The 17,437-nt window shown below is 44.3% G+C and overlaps 1 protein-coding gene across 1 annotated transcript; it reads left to right on the forward strand.

The window, feature by feature from the left end:
* Positions 1 to 12,733: 12,733 nt before the first annotated feature.
* On the forward strand, positions 12,734 to 16,609 carry LOC109745448 (probable metal-nicotianamine transporter YSL6). The gene is made up of 7 exons (XM_020304567.4): positions 12,734 to 13,169; positions 13,525 to 13,697; positions 13,827 to 13,924; positions 14,320 to 14,457; positions 14,666 to 14,855; positions 15,305 to 15,437; positions 15,525 to 16,609. Exons 1-7 carry the CDS (start codon positions 12,836 to 12,838, stop codon positions 16,460 to 16,462), a joined length of 2,004 nt encoding a protein of 667 aa, XP_020160156.1. The 5' UTR covers positions 12,734 to 12,835; the 3' UTR covers positions 16,463 to 16,609.
* Positions 16,610 to 17,437: the final 828 nt, after the last annotated feature.

The following is a 17,437-nucleotide window of genomic DNA, read 5'->3' on the forward strand; positions in this document are numbered from 1 at the left end:
AAATAATCCACAAACTTCATCCACATATATTAGGTGCTCATCAGGATGCATTGTTCCGTCTCCTGCAAAAGGATTGGCTAGCAATTTTTCTATCATACCCGAAGGAATCTCAAAGTAGACATTTTCATTTTCAGTAGGTTCAGTAGGTTGAGGAGCAACTCTTTGCTCTACTGGTCGGGGTGAAGATACCCCGAACAAGCCCCTCAGAGGATTACTTTCCATAGTAACAAGTGGCAATAAATTTCAGCACACTATATAAATTTTTCCTTACCAAATTCCACCTACAAAAGGCGCTTCACTCCCCGGCAACGACGCCAGAAAAGAGTCTTGATGACCCACAAGTATAGGGGATCTATCGTAGTCCTTTCGATAAGTAAGAGTGTCGAACCCAACGAGTAGCAGAAGGAAATGATAAGCGGTTTTCAGCAAGGTATTCTCTGCAAGCACTGAAATTATAGGTAACAGATAGTTTTGTGATAGGATAATTTGTAACGAGCAACGAGTAACAAAAGTAAATAAAGTGCAGCAAGGTGGCCCAATCCTTTTTGTAGCAAAGGACAAGCCTGGACAAACTCTTATATAGAGAAAAGCGCTCCCGAGGACACTTGGGAATTATCGTCAAGCTAGTTTTTCATCACGTTCATATGATTTGCGTTCGGTACTTTGATAATTTCATATGTGGGTGGACCGGTGCTTAGGTGCTCTCCTTACTTGGACAAGCATCCCACTTATGATTAACCCCTATTGCAAGCATCCGCAACTACAAAAGAAGTATTAAGGTAAACCTAACCATAGCATGAAACATATGGATCCAAATCAGCCCCTTACGAAGCAACACATAAACTAGGGTTTAAGCTTCTGTCACTCTAGCAACCCATCATCTACTTATTAATTCCCAATGCCTTCCTCTAGGCCCAAATAATGATCAAGTGTCATGTAGTCGACGTTCACATAACACCACTAGAGGAGAGACAACATACATCTCATCAAAATATCGAACGAATACCAAATTCACATGACTACTAATAGCAAGACTTCTCCCATGTCCTCAGGAACAAACGTAACTACTCACAAAGCATATTCATGTTCATAATCAGAGGGGTATTAATATGCATAAAGGATCTGAACATATGATCTTCCACCAAATAAACCTAGCATCAACTACAAGGAGTAATCAACACTACTAGCAACCTACAGGTACCAATCCCAGACTTAGAGACAAGAATTGGATACAAGAGATGAACTAGGGTTTGAGAGGAGATGGTGCTGGTGAAGATATTGATGGAGATTGGCCCCCTCCCGATGAGAGGAGCGTTGGTGATGATGATGGCGATGATTTCCCCCTCCCGGAGGGAAGTGTCCCCAGCAGAACAGCTCCGCCGGAGCCCTAGATTGGTTCCGCCAAGGTTCCGCCTTATGGCGGCGGAGTCTCGTCCCGAAAGCTTGCTTATGATTTTTCTTCGGATGAAAGATTTCATATAGCAGAAGATGGGCACCGGTGGGCCAACAGGGGGCCCACGAGGCAGGGGGGCGCGCCCAGGGGGGTAGGGCGCGCCCCCACCCTCGTGGCCAGGGTGTGGGCCCCCTCTGGTATTTCTTCCGCTCAATATTTTTTATTATTTCCAAAAACAACTTTCGTGGAGTTTCAGGACTTTTGGAGATGTGCAGAATAGGTCTCTAATATTTGCTCCTTTTCCAGCCCAGAATTCCAGCTGCCGGCATTCTCCCTCCTTATGTAAACCTTGTAAAATAAGAGAGAATAGGCATAAGTATTGTGACATAATGTGTAATAACAACCCATAATGCAATTCGATATAAAAGCATGATGCAAAATGGACGTATCATCCCTGTGTGTGCGTTTCCTGTGTCGGGTGAGAGCGGGTGTCATCCCACTCTACCCAGATGTTGGTCGATGATGTGTAGGTTAGGCCGGATACTAGTCGTGTGTTGTTAGTGAGAGGGAGGGGGTTGACTTTCCTAGTAAAGCCAGTGCTTGATTTCGTTGGTCGGCTTTTCTCGGGTTATCCGAGTATGCCCCGTGCGTTGTTGATGGTCGGTGAGGGTATTGTTGGGTAGGGTCCTGCTCGGCATGTGCTGGGTATGCGTTATCGGTCGCAGGTTAGGCGATCACTAGATCAGTGGGATACATTGTAACTTGCATAATTTATACCATTCAAATTTCTTTCTAATGCTCTTTTCGAACGCCTTGTTTCAAATATAAATTCTCGAAGTCGTTAGGAAGGTCTCTGGGATGGGCAGTTGACCGAAAGCATTCAAGTGTTGTCAAAGCGGCTTGCATATTGTTCCGGCTTGTTTTATGTAGTTGATTGCAACCTGTTATTTCATCCAAGAACTAGCCACCATGCTACTTCAGCCTTGTGGGTGCTTTTGGGCCCATATGTTTCTAGTTTCGTGGGTTAGCAACTTGTTGGTGCTGTTTTAGGGTTTCCTGCCGCTCTTTCACCATTGTCTCTTGCAGTATGTTACTTATATTTTTTTGACCATGTAACCGTAGAACAATTTTTCTAAGGTAAATATGCACAGAAAACAATACAAATAGAATAGCACCCAATTCCAGTTCTAGGTAGCATGAAAAATAAATTATAAGTTCTTTACTATCCAAAGTTCAATCTGATCTGCCTTAACTTGCTTGGCTTGAAGCTTGGTGTTCTGAAGCGCTTCTTTCAGGTAGTATTTCTAGGAGTTCAGTTGTGGAGTTGCCGATATGAATATTTTATCGTTCCTGACCATCCAGATACTCCAGTACCCCAAGCTTATGATCTCCACAACAATGTCTTTAGAAAGCTTACTCAAGGTGAGTTGAGTCTCATCGTATGCTAAAAATGCCTCTTTGTTTGGTGGGAAGAAGGTGGAACCAGCAGTTGAGAGAAAATGGGCAATTCCAGAGAAGATGGATCGAAATCTCTTCTGTTGATTCTACACATAAGGGACAGGTATAGTCTTCCAAGTACATGCTCCTGCAATGCAATAAGCTCCTTGTACTCACTCTGTCATGCAATAAGAGCCAAAAGAATATCTTGTGTCTGAGTCTGCAAGCAGTGCTTCAAAGGAGTCTAAATAAGTTGTGTGTCTTGGGCTTCTCACAGATGATTTTGTACATCTTCATAGAAGAGTAATGGGGAGAGGTCCATGAATAAGTCCATTTGTCTTTGACATATGTAGTTTCTCTGTTGTGGATTTGATCCTTGAGAGTATTGAATTGAGAGAAAGCTTGCTGAGAGAGTGGTCTGTGGAACAACTGTCTGGTCTCCTGTTGGTCAAAAGCTTTTGCCAGTGTCATGTCTCTTTTTATGACAAAGGAGTAAAGTTCAGGGAACTTGGATTGTAGAGGCTCACCCAACCATTTGTCTGACCAGAATAAAATAGTGTCCCCCTTGCCAGGCTTGGATATGGCATACTGTTTAAAAGTAGGTAAAAGCTTGGGGATTGTTTTCCACCAGAATGAGCCAACCATTTTCTCACCAAGGAGACTGCCCTAGTAGTGTGTTTCCCAGATGATCTTGACCCAAGGGGTATTTTCTCTATTGAAGAATTTATGTATAAACTTCATGAGCAGGGCTTGATTATGAGTATGAATATCCAAGGCACCTAGTCCACCCTGTAGTTTAGGCCGGCATGTTTTGTTCCAGGAAATTAGTACCGATCCTCTTTCTTGGATTCCAAATTTTCTCCAGAAGCAATTCATGAGGTAAGAGTTGATTTATTTGACCACTGTCTTGGGAATTATTAGAGTGCACATGAAGAAGATGGGCATACTGGAGAAGGCTGGCTTAATGAGGGTAAGTTTATCTCCACTAGACAAGAAAGTAGAGCAACCAAGGAGCCTATTCTCAATTATTCTCAACATGGGCACAAAATCTTCAACTCTGGGTTTGGTATAGCAGAGGGGTAGCCCAAGATAGGTGTGTAGGAGAACACCAATTTTACAGCCCAAGAGGTTTGATAGTTCACTCATCTTGTTCATGGGGGTGTTGATAGCTATCAGAATGGATTTGTAGTAATTCACTTTGAGACGAGTATATGCAACATAGTAAAATAGGAGGTTTTTAATGTGTTCCAACTGTGTGGTGTCTGTCTTCTTATATTCAACTATGTTACTTATATTCAAGAAATATTTTACAACTATAATAATTAAATACAACAAACTATGTGTAATTATCATAATATCAACATTCATGTTTCATACAGTCGAATATCGTGAAAATATATTGTAACTAATTCCCAAGCAATATGTGACTGCAACTCACTATCTATTTTTTCATGCTATGCAGCCCTGCCACATCTGAAAGCCACACATTCATACTACCTTAGTTTTTGCCTGCTCGTTACGCCATATCACGAGGTTCCACAAATTTCAATTAAGATCTTATACGATCGAAATATTGGCATGTTCATTTTCACACATATATGTGTAATTGGGTCAATGCACACTTGACATTGGCTTTTCTTTAAGAGCATCTACATCTGGGCACCTCAAACCCACCTCATACGTTCAGGCGGGCCGCCCGGTCACTGTCCGGTCGCGAAATTTCGACCGAGACGGACGCCTCAAACGGGTCTCAAAAGCACAGGCTGACTGACACCCGTCATATCCAGCCCAAATATGGGGCGGATATGGGGGCCTCGGGCGCGCCCGGGCATGCCCGCCACGTCGGACCGGACAACCCGATCCCACCGCAAATTGCACCAAATCCACCCAAAACCTGCCAGATCCATTTGCTCTCTCCTTTCTTCTTCCTCCTTTGCGTCGTCCGTCTCGCAGCTCCACCGTCGTGTGCACTCCGCAACCGTTCCTAGCCTTTGGGCCACCAGCTCCAGCAGAGCAGTCCTCTGTCCCGTCCTTTGCCGCGTGGGATGTTGTCGCCGCCCGAACGCTACTGCGGTACGTCCGGCAACTCCGTGGCTCCGCCTTGCGCTTGACTTATGGAGTTTGCATGCTTTTTTTCCGGAATACCGAGTTCTCACAATGACATCAACATGCTTCAACGATCTTTGGTGTTCAGGAGGCTTTGCAATGGAGAATCACCGCCGTGCAACTACACCATCAACGGCCGAGAGTACAACATGGGATACTATCTGGCCGATGGCATCTACTCTCAGTGGGCGACGTTTATGAAGACCATATCCGAACCACTTGGCAATAAACAAAGCCATTTTGCAACAATGCAGGAAGCGGCTAGGAAGGATGTGAAGAGGGCATTTGATCTGCTTCCAACTTGTTGGGGAATTGTGCGTAGCGTTGCAATGAAGTGGGAATCAGAAACTTTGTGGCAGCTGATGAGATGTTGTGTTCTTTTGCACAATATGATTGCCGAGGATGAGGGTGATGGTGTAGCCCAAACCAATGATTTTGAAACACCTGGGGAACAAGTCGAAATATCGAAAGATCAATATGCAGCTCAGCGTATGAACTTTCTGTAGATGCATCAGATTCTTTGAGATCATCAGGTGCACACGCAACTACTTAATGATCTTGTGGAGCACATGTGGACCCATAAAAGAAACCAAGGAGCTAGTGTTTGAGTTGTGCACTTAAAATAATTTTTTTGTAAACACTATCTATACTCGGTACCAACATTTGTTATTTACGTGCGACATTGGCTTGTATGATTGACGTGCATGGATTTGCATGGATTTGAGAGTCCGGATTTGAGATATGCGGATGCCGGGAGCGAAATATGAGGACCCGTCTGGATGTGTCTGCAGATGTACAGGGGTCAGATTTGCCAAGTCCGATTGTAGATGCTCTAATGGCATACTGATATCTTCTGCTACCATGTTACCAAATGTAGGATCACTAAAACACTAAAACCTCTTTTTATCTTACAGATCACAATTTTTTTTATTTTTTTATTTGACAAGGATTATCAGGAATAATTTGAAATTTCATCTTTCGGATAGAATTCTCAACATAGTCCATACATCATAATCAACTATGAATTCAAATCATCTTCTAGTTGATCAGGACTGCACGCACCAGCGCAACACAAATGCGCAAAACAAAACAACAGTGAAATTGTTAGCGCAATAATAAATGTTCACAAGTTATCAGTAAGCACATTAGTTTTTTTGACGGGAAGGCCTTCACGGCTAGCTTTATTAATAGATCACACTTACATCGTTTGCTAGGAATTTAACAATAAACTCAGGGGGGTACATCCACCCACACAGAGGGAGAATTCGTACTTCCCCACCTAGCTATCTCATGAGCAACTACATTTGACTCTCGATTACAATGCTCAATAGTATCTTCCCGAACTTACATAGCAAGACTCTACAATCTTCTAAAACTGGGGCTGCCACCATAGCATGACCTTCGTTGATCCATAGGGCCTCAACCACCACAATATTATCCATTCTCAGCATCACATTGTTGCATCCTAGGCTTTGGAGAAGCTTTAGGCCTTCAAGCAGAGCTACAGCTTCTGCCGAGACGACATCCGGAATTTGCATGAGATTAGCTGTAGACGCCCCAATGAATTTTCCGCGGCTGTCTCTCACTACTGCTCCACACCCGCCTGTATGATCTTCAACATGGAAAGATACATCAACATTTAGTACTTGTTGGCTGGACAAAATAACAGGCCACTTGTTCACTCGAGGTCTCTCCTTCGGCTTCCCTGCTGCCCGAACGAAATTTAGGCTTAGGGCCCGTATCGACATTGCTGTTTGTTCCGGCGAGGAAACAGTTTCTCCATGCACAAATTGTCTCTGCTGCCACCAAATGTACCGGCTGGTTCCTGCAATTAACTCCGACAGTTCAATTGGGTCGAGTACATGCGCTGATGAGCTTCATCACATAGAAGAAAATCTATTATCGCTGCTCCAGAGCGGTCTATCCTCATGGCGTCCCTGATAATATTGCCAACGCCCAAGGCTTCCCAAATGGCTAGAGCACGTGGACATGAGAAAAGTACATGGCGTATATCTTCCCCGTCCAGCTTGCAGATAGGACATTGAGAGTTAGTACCAATATGCCGATTAGTTAGAACGCTGAAGCATGGTAGCACATTGTGTAAGCACCTCCAAATAAAAATCTTAATCTTTCCTGGCAGTTTGAGCTTCCAGACCTTCTTCCATACTGGATGTGGCCCAGAACCAGATCGGTAGCTCCCCATCAAATCTGCCTGGGCATAAGTCTCTACCCACTATTTATAATACGCTGAGCGTACCGTGAAAATACCGTTCTTACTTAAGTGCCATGCTATGTAATCCTCTGTATGTTGCCAAAACAAAGGAATTTCCAATATCCAATCAACATCTATAGGCCATAAAGTGTCCCTTATCAAATGTTCATCCCACTCACCCGAGGAAGGGTCGATGAGGTCACTGACCTTAGTGAGTAATTGGTTCCCGCGGACAGTAACAATTTTCCTTGATGCACTGCTGGGAATCCAACAATCACTCCATATGTCTATCTTTGTACCATCTCCAACTCTCCAAATGCACCCTTTTTTGAACGTTTGTATTCCTGCCCAAATACTTTGCCACACAAAGGATGAACCCTTCTTCAATTCGCAGTTCAAGATATCCCCAGAAGGATAGTATCTGGCCCTTAAAACTCTAGCACAAAGTGAGTCAAAATTCTCAATGAGCCTCCAGCATTGTTTAGCCAGCATGGCCATATTAAAACTATGAATGTCCCGGAAACCCATACCTCCTCTTTCCTTTGGCACATACATCTTCCACCAAGCGAACCAATGCACCCTCCTATGGTTTTCTTCGTCACTCCACCAATATTGCGACATTGCATCAGTGATCCCCTTACAATTTTTTTTGGGGAATTTAAATACACTCATCGCATATGTTGCGATGGCTTGGGCCACCGCTTTAATCAAAGCCTCTTTTCCACCAAAAGAAAGTGTTCTCTCCTTCCATCCGTTCACCAACATCTTAATCCTCTCTATCAGATGTTTAAAGCATGTTACCTTGTCAACCCTAATCATGGACGGAAGACCCAAGTATTTATCCGATAAAGACTCCGTCATTATATTCAGAATTTGGCATACCCCCGCCTTAACTTCCTCCTCCGTATTAGGACTGAAAAAGATAGAGCATTTTGCCTCGCTCACCAATTGGCCTGATGCCGCACACTAATCATCCAAAATTGATCTTAACGTGTGAGCATTTTGCTGGTCCGCCTTCATCAAGACAAGTGAATCGTCCGCAAATAGTAAGTGGGACACAACGGGGGAGTCTCAACAGACCTTGACACCATTTAAGTTCCCCGTTGCCTCCTCATGTGCTATCAGCGCCGATAAGCCTTCAACACGGAGCAAAAACAAGTAGGGCGATAGGGGCTCACCCTGTCTAAGGCCCCTCGTGGGTGAGAAGGGCAACGTTTCATTGGAGTTGAACCGAACTTTATATTCCACTGATGTGACACACGCCATGATCAGCTTGACCCATCTTGGATCAAAACCTAGCTTAGATAACATTGCTTCCAGGAACACCCACTCGACCCTATCGTAGGCTTTATGCATGTCGAGTTTCACTTCACATGTTCCCGTTTTTTCCTTCTTCCTCTTCTTCATTGTATGCAAACACTCGTATGCCACTATAACATTATCAGTTATAATCCGTCCAGGAACAAAAGCGCTTTGAGTTTCACTAATTATATTAGGAAGCAACAACTTCAACCGAGAGGCCAACATCTTCGAAATTACCTTGTAGACCACGTTACACAAACTTATTGGTCTAAATTGTGTGATCTTCTCTGCATTATCTACCTTCGGAATGAGGACAATGGTTGTAGTGTTCCAACCTTCAGGAATAATGCCACTGTTTACAGCTTGCAAGACCTCTCGCACTAGGTCCTCCCCCAAAATTGGCCAAAACTTCTTATAGAATATCGCATGAAGTCCGTCCTGGCGCTTTTAAGTCTCCTATGGAGAAGAGAGCTTTCTTCACCTCTTCTGCAGTATAAGGAGCTAACAGGGAGTCATTCATATAACCCGAAACACAAGGTTTTACTTTATTCAATACATCTTCATGTGGTACATTAACTTCCGAAGAAAACAGGTGCTGAAAGTATTCTGTTATCAGTGTTCTCATTGCTTCATTATCTTCTACCCAATTACCATTGTTATCCAGCAAGCGTCTAATGTGGTTCCTCTTCTTACGTGCTGTAGCAAAGTTGTTGAAGAAATTCGTATTCCTATCTCCGAATTTAAGCCAATTGGCTCTACTCCGTTGCACCCAGTATATTTCCTCCTTTTCTAAGTTTTCTTCAATTTCTATAAGAACGACACGCTGCCGATCTGCCGCCTCATCAGTAAGGGGGCCCAACCGCAGCTTTTCTAGTTCCTCCTTGAGTTCCTTCAGCTGCTTGTGTGGCACCTTGAGGATCTCACGATCCCAGATATGCATCTCTTCGTGCACTGCAGCAGTGCGATCTGCAAGAGACGAACTAGGACTGGATCTTTCCCATGCTTCCGATACAAGCCGTTCGACATCATCTTCTTTGAGCCACCTGGCCTCGAACTGCTTAATCCTTGCTCTGAAGTTATCACCAACCACATCGCCCGCTGTATCTAATAGAATAGGTCGATGACCAGATTTAGTGTGCTCCGCATTGGTTACCTTGGCACACGGGAACATAGAATGGAATTGCCCATTGCAAACAGCCCGGTCTAGCCTCTCCCGTAGTCTCCGCCTTCTCCAAGTAAATTGGTCACCCGAGTATCCCAAATCCTCTAGTTCACAGTCAACCAAGGCCTCACTGAAATTCTGCATCATGCTCATGGGACGTGGGGCTCCACCCTCCTTCTCATGCGAGTACAAGATCTCATGAAATCCCCAGCCACAACCCAAGGGAGACGGTCTTGCTGATATAAACCTCTCAAGTAACCCCAGGAGAGATGTTTGTCCTCCCACCGTGGCTCACCATAAAATCCAGTAAATCTCCATTCCTCCTCTCCCGCTGTTTCAACCGACACATCAATGAAGTTCTTTGTGCTTCCCACGGACTTGCAGGACAATGGGATTTTGCCAGAACAATAGCAAACCCCCAGTGTTACCAACGCTCTCTACCACCTCCACTCTGTCCATCTTTATTTTTTCCTTATTTTTTCTGCCCTTGCAGTATTCAAATGTGTTTCGGACAAGAAAAACACATCCGGCCCCCATTGCTTCTGGATCTCCAGAAGCGCTCTTTCTACCGCGGTACTGGCCATACAGCGACAGTTCCAGCATAGGATTTTCATTGCTCCTGGCGAACACCCTCGAGGGGAGTCGCCGATGTACTTGAGGAAGCATTAACATCATCTGACATAGCCTTAAACCTCTTCTGATCGTGAATCTTTTGTGGGGTGTTGAGCTGAGTCTTGTCTACTGGTTCATTAGCTATGTTTTCCAGCAACTCAACCTTTTCACTGACAAAACCTGGTGGAGGGTTTACCCCTGCTGCCACCTGGTTAACACCTACACCATAACTGATCAAATTCCCATCTTGTCCAGTCAGCCTCTTCCTGGCTTGGGGTACTAGTGCTCCATCATTGCGGGCAGCCTCAGGGTCAATCTCCATGCTATTTCTTTCTTGAGGATTTGGGTCCCCCAAGCTCCCTTCGCCTCTTCCAAAGCCTCTTCCAAATCCTCTTCGTCTGTCTGGCCGGCCACCCGGCCCCGACTGTCACCTTCCTCTGCCTAGTCCATTAGTCGCCTCATCGAACTTGACCAGTAACCAGTTACCCCATTCACAATCCTCCTTTCAGTGTATTCCATCCCCGCACTCAATTACCACATGCCCCATCAGACCACAGAAATCACAGAAATCTGGAAGTTTATCATAGTCCACAGGGCACCTCTTGCTCTCCTTCAGGGTTAAAGGCACAAAACGCACAAGTGGGGCATCAAGCTTTAGGTGAACACGAGCTCTCAAGAAATTTGTAGGATTTATTCGACCTTCATTGACAATGACCTTCACAGGAGATATTCCAACTTTTCTTGCTATTTTCTCTGCAATCTCCTTTTTCTTCATGAGCCCCTCAGGGATGCCTATGATACGTGCCCACGCTGGGATGCGATCCAACTTGTACTCATCCACATTTGTCAGACCATCGTACTCCTCCATAGGACTTGCCGCGTTCCGAAATAACCAGGGCCCTCCGTTCATCACGCGATTCCAATCGCCAAGACACATAAACTGACCCAGGAACAGATTTGGTTTCATCGCCTTGAAGATCACTCCCTGTGCTGGTGTCCAAGCGTTCCTCATCGCTTTGTACAGAGCAACATGGCTAAAGGGTCGCTGTGTATGAACCCTAAAAATAGCAATCCATCTCGTCTCTTCAATCAATTCATCGATCTCACCTGACAAATCCAAATCGTCCTCTTCCTCTCCATGAAGATTCAGACCCTGGAATCTGTCCTCAAACATTGGATCCGGGCCACGGGCGCCCTCCCCAACTCCACTACCAGATGCGCCTCCCGCCGGTGCCTTTGCTCCTTCTGTTTCCGTCGTGCAGACTCACCCGGTCGCTAAAGAACAGTTGTGAATCACAGCCAGATCAGGAGATCCCAATCTGGTCGTGAGATTTGTGTGGGATAGCAGGGTAGTTCGGGAACCCTAGCGGTCGCCGCCAGGGGAAAAAAGGGGAACCCTAGCTGCCTAGGGGATTTGTTTCCTAATTCTCGTCTCATACCTAATTCTCTCTCCTATCCCTAATGTTTGTCATCAACCAAACGGGCGGGCACAACACATAGACGAGCACGTTGATCGTCTATGAAATGGAGCACATTAGTTGTTTAGGCATACAAACATCAAACAATGAGATGTGTGACATCAAGCATCAGTAAATGGTGTCAAGCTGCCGGGCATTTGGATAGCCCAACAACCTTGCTCGCACCGCATGACCAAATCAAATACAGTATGCGCATTCCTTCCCAATCCCAAAGAGAAAAAATAACTTCTAATGTATGCCATGATCCGTGGTCACCATTACATCCGGACCCACGGTATATAATCCAGGCGTAGGGCTGGTTCGAGCGGCTGCACATTCGTGGCCGCCATTAGATACGGCCCCACCAAAATATACTTAACACTTAGTGATGGCTCACACACAATCAAATTAGGACGCAAGCAGTAGAAATGTGTGGCCACCATCACCTCGACGAGGCCCACCGGACAGCGAGCGGCCGGATAGCACCACCCGCGTGTTATACGCATCCGGGGTCTGCACGCCACCATTTCAGAACCCAGGCCAAACACCCCAGGCGCGGAGCAATCTCAGGAGCCAGGTTCCTCTCCCACTGACGGTGGGTCCCGCGGATTCACCAGCCAGTGAGATTGGAACCAGTCTATGGTCACGTTTTCACTGCCCCGCAGAAGATCACGAGGTTTGGGCAAGCAGCACGATTCACGACGCCCATCCCATCCCGATCCCCTATGACCAGAACGACCTTGCTTGCCTGCTGGGGCGTATGCAGACGCCACGTGGCTGTCTCGTAGGAGGACGTCTCTCCTCTCGTGGCTCCCGAGTGATCCACGTCTCTTGCCACCTTGACAGGGAGAAAAAAAGGTCACCTAAAACTCTAGGCCCCAGGCATCATACAGCACGAATGAACGTATCAAATTTTTTTTTTGCATGGATACGAATGAACATACTGAAGCCACCGTAGCACGTGCAGTACACGTGCTGCTAGTATTCGAATGCCATGGCAGTTCAGTGGACTGCACCCAAACATCAGTTTTCACGCCCTTTAAATACCTTGTGCTCCCACCTATTGATTCATCCTCACCTTGACCTCGTCAGCCTCAAATCCTACCAGCAGTCCAGCACAGGCATTGCCTTATACTAGCTAGCGTGCGCGAGAGATGGGATCGGAGGCGGAGATGACCGCCCCCCTCCTTGCCGGTGTGTCGCCGGCGGTGGAGGCGGTGCCGCCGTGGCGGGAGCAGCTGACGGTTCGGGCGATAGTGGTGAGCGCCATCCTCGGGGTGCTCTTCTGCCTCGTCACGCACAAACTCAACCTCACGGTGGGGATCGTCCCCTCGCTCAACGTCGCCGCGGGGCTGCTCGGTTACTGCCTCTTGCGGACCTGGACGGCGGCGCTGGGGATGTTCGGCGTCGTCTCCAAGCCCTTCACCAAGCAGGAGAACACCGTCATCCAGACCTGCGTCGTCGCCTGCTACGGCCTCGCCATCAGCGGTATGTGGGACTTCAGTTGAGCATTTAGCTGGAGATGCGAGTTGGGGTTGCATTTGCTTTGATCCTTAACTGAAAACAGGCCTGATGTGTGGAGTTCTGATGCTGCTTTGTGCTAAGTACGTGCAGGCGTTGCATGTGTATTACTTTTGGGTGGGGGCCACAATGGTGTTAGATTCTTTTTGGTATTATAAGGAAGTTATTAGCAGGTTGATTTTTAAAATTACATTTCTTAGAAAAAATGTTTCATTTTGCAGCATACATATTTAATTTTCGTGTTTCCTGGGAGTGGGGAATTGATAGGCTTCTCCCTTTTTCATAGAGTTCACATTATTAATCATTGTTTTCGTTTATGCAGGGGGATTCGGATCATATATGCTTGCAATGGATCAGAAAACTTATGAGCTTATTGGGACTGATTATCCTGGTAACAGGGCAGTGGATGTGAAGAATCCCTCACTGAGTTGGATGATCGGGTTTATGTTTCTAGTTAGCTTTCTTGGTATTTTTATTCTCGTTGCGCTGCGCAAGGTAATCATCCTTCTTAGATGTGTGCGCCTTCGGCATTTACATTTTTGTTTCGAATCAAGTGCAACAACTTGGACATATCTTTGTCTGATACAAATTCAGCAAACTAAGTTAACTTTTGGTGTTTGCTAGGTGATGGTGATTGATTGCAAGCTAACATATCCTAGTGGAACTGCCACTGCTATGTTGATGAATAGCGTCCACACTACTACTGAAGTTGAACTTGTAGAGTAAGAAACATACCAGCATTGATTCTTAATATTGTGCAAACTAAGCTAGCTATACTTTGCAATGATAATCATTTATTGTTGACTCTGCTATGCTTCTTGTCTGGTGATTAATAATAGAAAAATGGTTCTGCAACCTGTTGTCCCTATAAAATTGCTTATACTTTTAGCAGGAGTGTGTGATAAACATCAAAACTTATATATTATACATAGATGGTGAATCTTCTGATAAATACAAAATAGCAGTTTATCTGTTTTTATGGAAAATGATGAATGATCTATTTGTTAGATTGGGATAAAGGTTGATGCCTCTGTATCAATTTCACTGTTGACAACATATCTTGGGCTACTGTATTTCTTAAGTTTTGGTGGTACTAACTTTGTTTTTGTGCTTCCAGAAAACAAGTTAGCTGTCTTGGAAAATATTTAAGCATAAGTTTTATTTGGAACTGTTTTAAGTGGTTCTTCAGTGGTGTTGGGGATTCATGTGGCTTCGACAATTTCCCTTCACTCGGCCTTGCAGCATTTAAGAACACGTAAGCTTGCTGCTAATGTGTTTGTGATATTATTTTGAAGTTCACATTTTATAAATCCTTTTATATTAAAGTTAGAACAAAATGTTGCCTTATCCTCTTTAGGGCTTTTTTTCTTGATATCCATGGATTATCATACAAAACTACTTATCCTTTAAGCTAGAATATCAGATGCATTATATCCAAACACTTATAATTTCTATTTTTATAGGTTCTATTTTGACTTCAGTCCAACCTATATTGGATGTGGTCTTATATGCCCGCATATTGTTAACTGCTCTGCACTTGTTGGAGCCATCATATCCTGGGGTTTTCTTTGGCCATATATATCTACCAAAGTTGGGGAGTGGTATCCAGCTGAGCTTGGAAGCAACGACTTCAAAGGACTCTATGGGTACAAGGTATGGTGGTGAAGGTTCTGATTGTTCATGTCATAACGAATTAATAGCCAATTCCCTATTGTATCTCGATTATGTTTTTTGTCAACTCAACTGTGATGGTTGTTAACCAACAGATCGAGGATGATATAATGAATCAGTCTAAGAAAAAAAAATAATATCATGAATTAGTACTTACAAGGTTTGACAAAAGAAAGTCCCTTATTTCTCCGCATACAAAATAAAACCAGTAAATCTACAAGTTGTTGTTGTTGTGAATATGCGAGTCTCTTTATTGCATTTTTTCATTGGGCATATTGGTTGTAATTTGTGAGAACCATGAAATTGAGTTCAAGAACATATATATGGGTCATTTATGTCATAACTTCCCTAATTATTCTTCGTTCACCAACCGAGTAGTCTTTGCCAACATTATGTCTAGCTAAAACCAAGTTGTGTGTGCACCCTTTCAGGTTTTCGTATGCATATCCTTGATACTTGGGGATGGTATTTATAAACTCATTAAAATCGTTTATGCAACTATCAAGGAAACAATGAATGCACAATCAAACAAAGGAAGGCTTCCCCTTGTTTGGGTTCAGGATGGTAATGTCATGTTCTTATTCCACCCGCTAGACCTACCAGCATATCATATATCATGGCTCTCATCTTGTTTTTCATTTATTATTGTAGGTGATAACATTTCCAAATTACCAGCCAAGGAAAAGCTTCTGAATGAGGTGTTCGTGAAAGACAATATCCCTCCTTGGTTGGCAGGATCTGCTTATGTGGGCCTTGCAGCAATTTCAGCTGCAATTGTACCGATGATGTTCCCACAACTCAAGTGGTACCTTGTCCTCTCTGCCTATGTTATTGCTCCTCTACTCGCCTTCTGCAACTCATATGGCACTGGCCTAACAAACTGGAACCTTGCGTCCACATATGGGAAGATTGGTCTTTTCATTTTTGCCTCATGGGTTGGCCATCATGGTGGTGTGATTGCCGGCTTAGCAGCGTGTGGTGTTATGATGTCCATAGTATCCACAGCTGGTGATCTCATGCAAGACTTCAAGACTGGTTACCTGACCCTCTCATCGCCAAGGTCTATGTTTGTGTCACAATTGATTGGAACTGCCCTTGGTTGTGTCATTGCTCCCCTCACCTTTTGGCTTTACTGGATAGCCTTCGATATTGGCAATCCCAATGGCATGTTCAAAGCTCCATATGCTTCCATCTACCGTGAGATGTCAATCATGGGTGTTGAGGGATTCTCAGTGCTGCCGCAACATTGCCTAGCAATCTGCTTTGTCTTCTTCTTTGCAGCCATAGCAATCAACTTCCTGCGAGATGTGACCCCGAAAAGCATGTCCAAATTCATCCCACTCCCGATGGCCATGGCTATTCCATTTTACATTGGGGCATACTTTGCGATTGACATGTTTGTTGGGACTATCATCTTATTTGTCTGGGAGAGGGCGAACCATAAGGAGTCCGAGGACTTTGCAGGTGCGGTTGCTTCTGGTTTGATATGTGGTGATGGTATATGGAGTGTCCCTTCTGCGATATTGTCCATCATGAGGATCGATCCACCAATGTGCATGTACATCAAGCCATCCCTTACATACGGCTGAAAATATAGGAAATTAATTCATTTTATGTGATAGTACCACAAGAGAGCAGAATCACGTTGTGTACATATTTTGCACTTGTTTAGACCTCCAAAATATAGAAGTATGTAATGTGTCTCATCCCTTCTATAAAAAAAGCTTTGTTTGTGATGTTGGTGTCTTCTTAATTTGGTTTCTAGCATTGTTGGTACCATATTTCTCAACTTGATCTATCTTTTGCTTGATACTCGTGGTTTGCCCGAAACTGATCAATAATGTTTTTGTTGTGCTTTTTCTGAATCATGCAGAGGAGATGCATGTGCATCAAGGAAGAAGATATAATGCCAAACAAAGACACGAACCGTACAAGAAACACATCTGAACTTAAAACGGCCTAAGGATCATTAAGCAAGAGTCGACGATACATGGCTCGAAGACGACCAAAACCAACCTATGATATGGCAAGACTGCCACACCAGTGTGGTATCATTTAACATAGTTTAGAGGGGTTGAATAGATTACTAGTAGTAAAGGGACTATTCCCAAATTTTAGTTTCGTTGGTAAATAAGCTTTCTATGGTAGTATATCAAGCACCCTACACATGCAAGTCTAATAGGGTATAGCAGCGAAAAGTTGAGAATTATAGAGTAGAGTAAAACAAATGCAAACACGGGTTGACTTGGTGGAGATTTGTTTCTCCATAGTTTGAATACTTGGTGCTATCCTATTCCAAGTCGATGGAGGCTTCAAAATGATGGCCTGCAAGTGCACATGATTTAGTTGTATCCTTTTCGAAGGAAGAGTATCAATCCCACAGGGAGCACAGGAATCAGGCTTTTGCCTCTTGTTGAGAATTATGTATTTTTATATGTGCAGATTGAAGGAAATATGCCCTAGAGGCAATAACAAAGTTGTTATTTATATTTCCTTATATCATGATAAATGTTTATTATTCATGCTAGAATTGTATTAACCGGAAACTTAGTACATGTGTGAAT

The sequence above is a fragment of the Aegilops tauschii genome, chromosome 2, assembly GCF_002575655.3.
Source record: "Aegilops tauschii subsp. strangulata cultivar AL8/78 chromosome 2, Aet v6.0, whole genome shotgun sequence".
Lineage (NCBI taxonomy): Eukaryota > Viridiplantae > Streptophyta > Magnoliopsida > Poales > Poaceae > Aegilops > Aegilops tauschii.

Excerpts from the sequence above, each read along its gene's own strand:
- LOC109745448 (XM_020304567.4), top strand. The coding sequence starts at position 12,836 with ATGGGATCGGAGGCGGAGATGACCGCCCCCCTCCTTGCCGGTGTGTCG. Across the intron at positions 13,698-13,826 it reads TTCTCGTTGCGCTGCGCAAG|GTGATGGTGATTGATTGCAA; the intron begins GTAATCATCCTT and ends GGTGTTTGCTAG. Across the intron at positions 15,438-15,524 it reads CCTTGTTTGGGTTCAGGATG|GTGATAACATTTCCAAATTA; the intron begins GTAATGTCATGT and ends TTATTATTGTAG.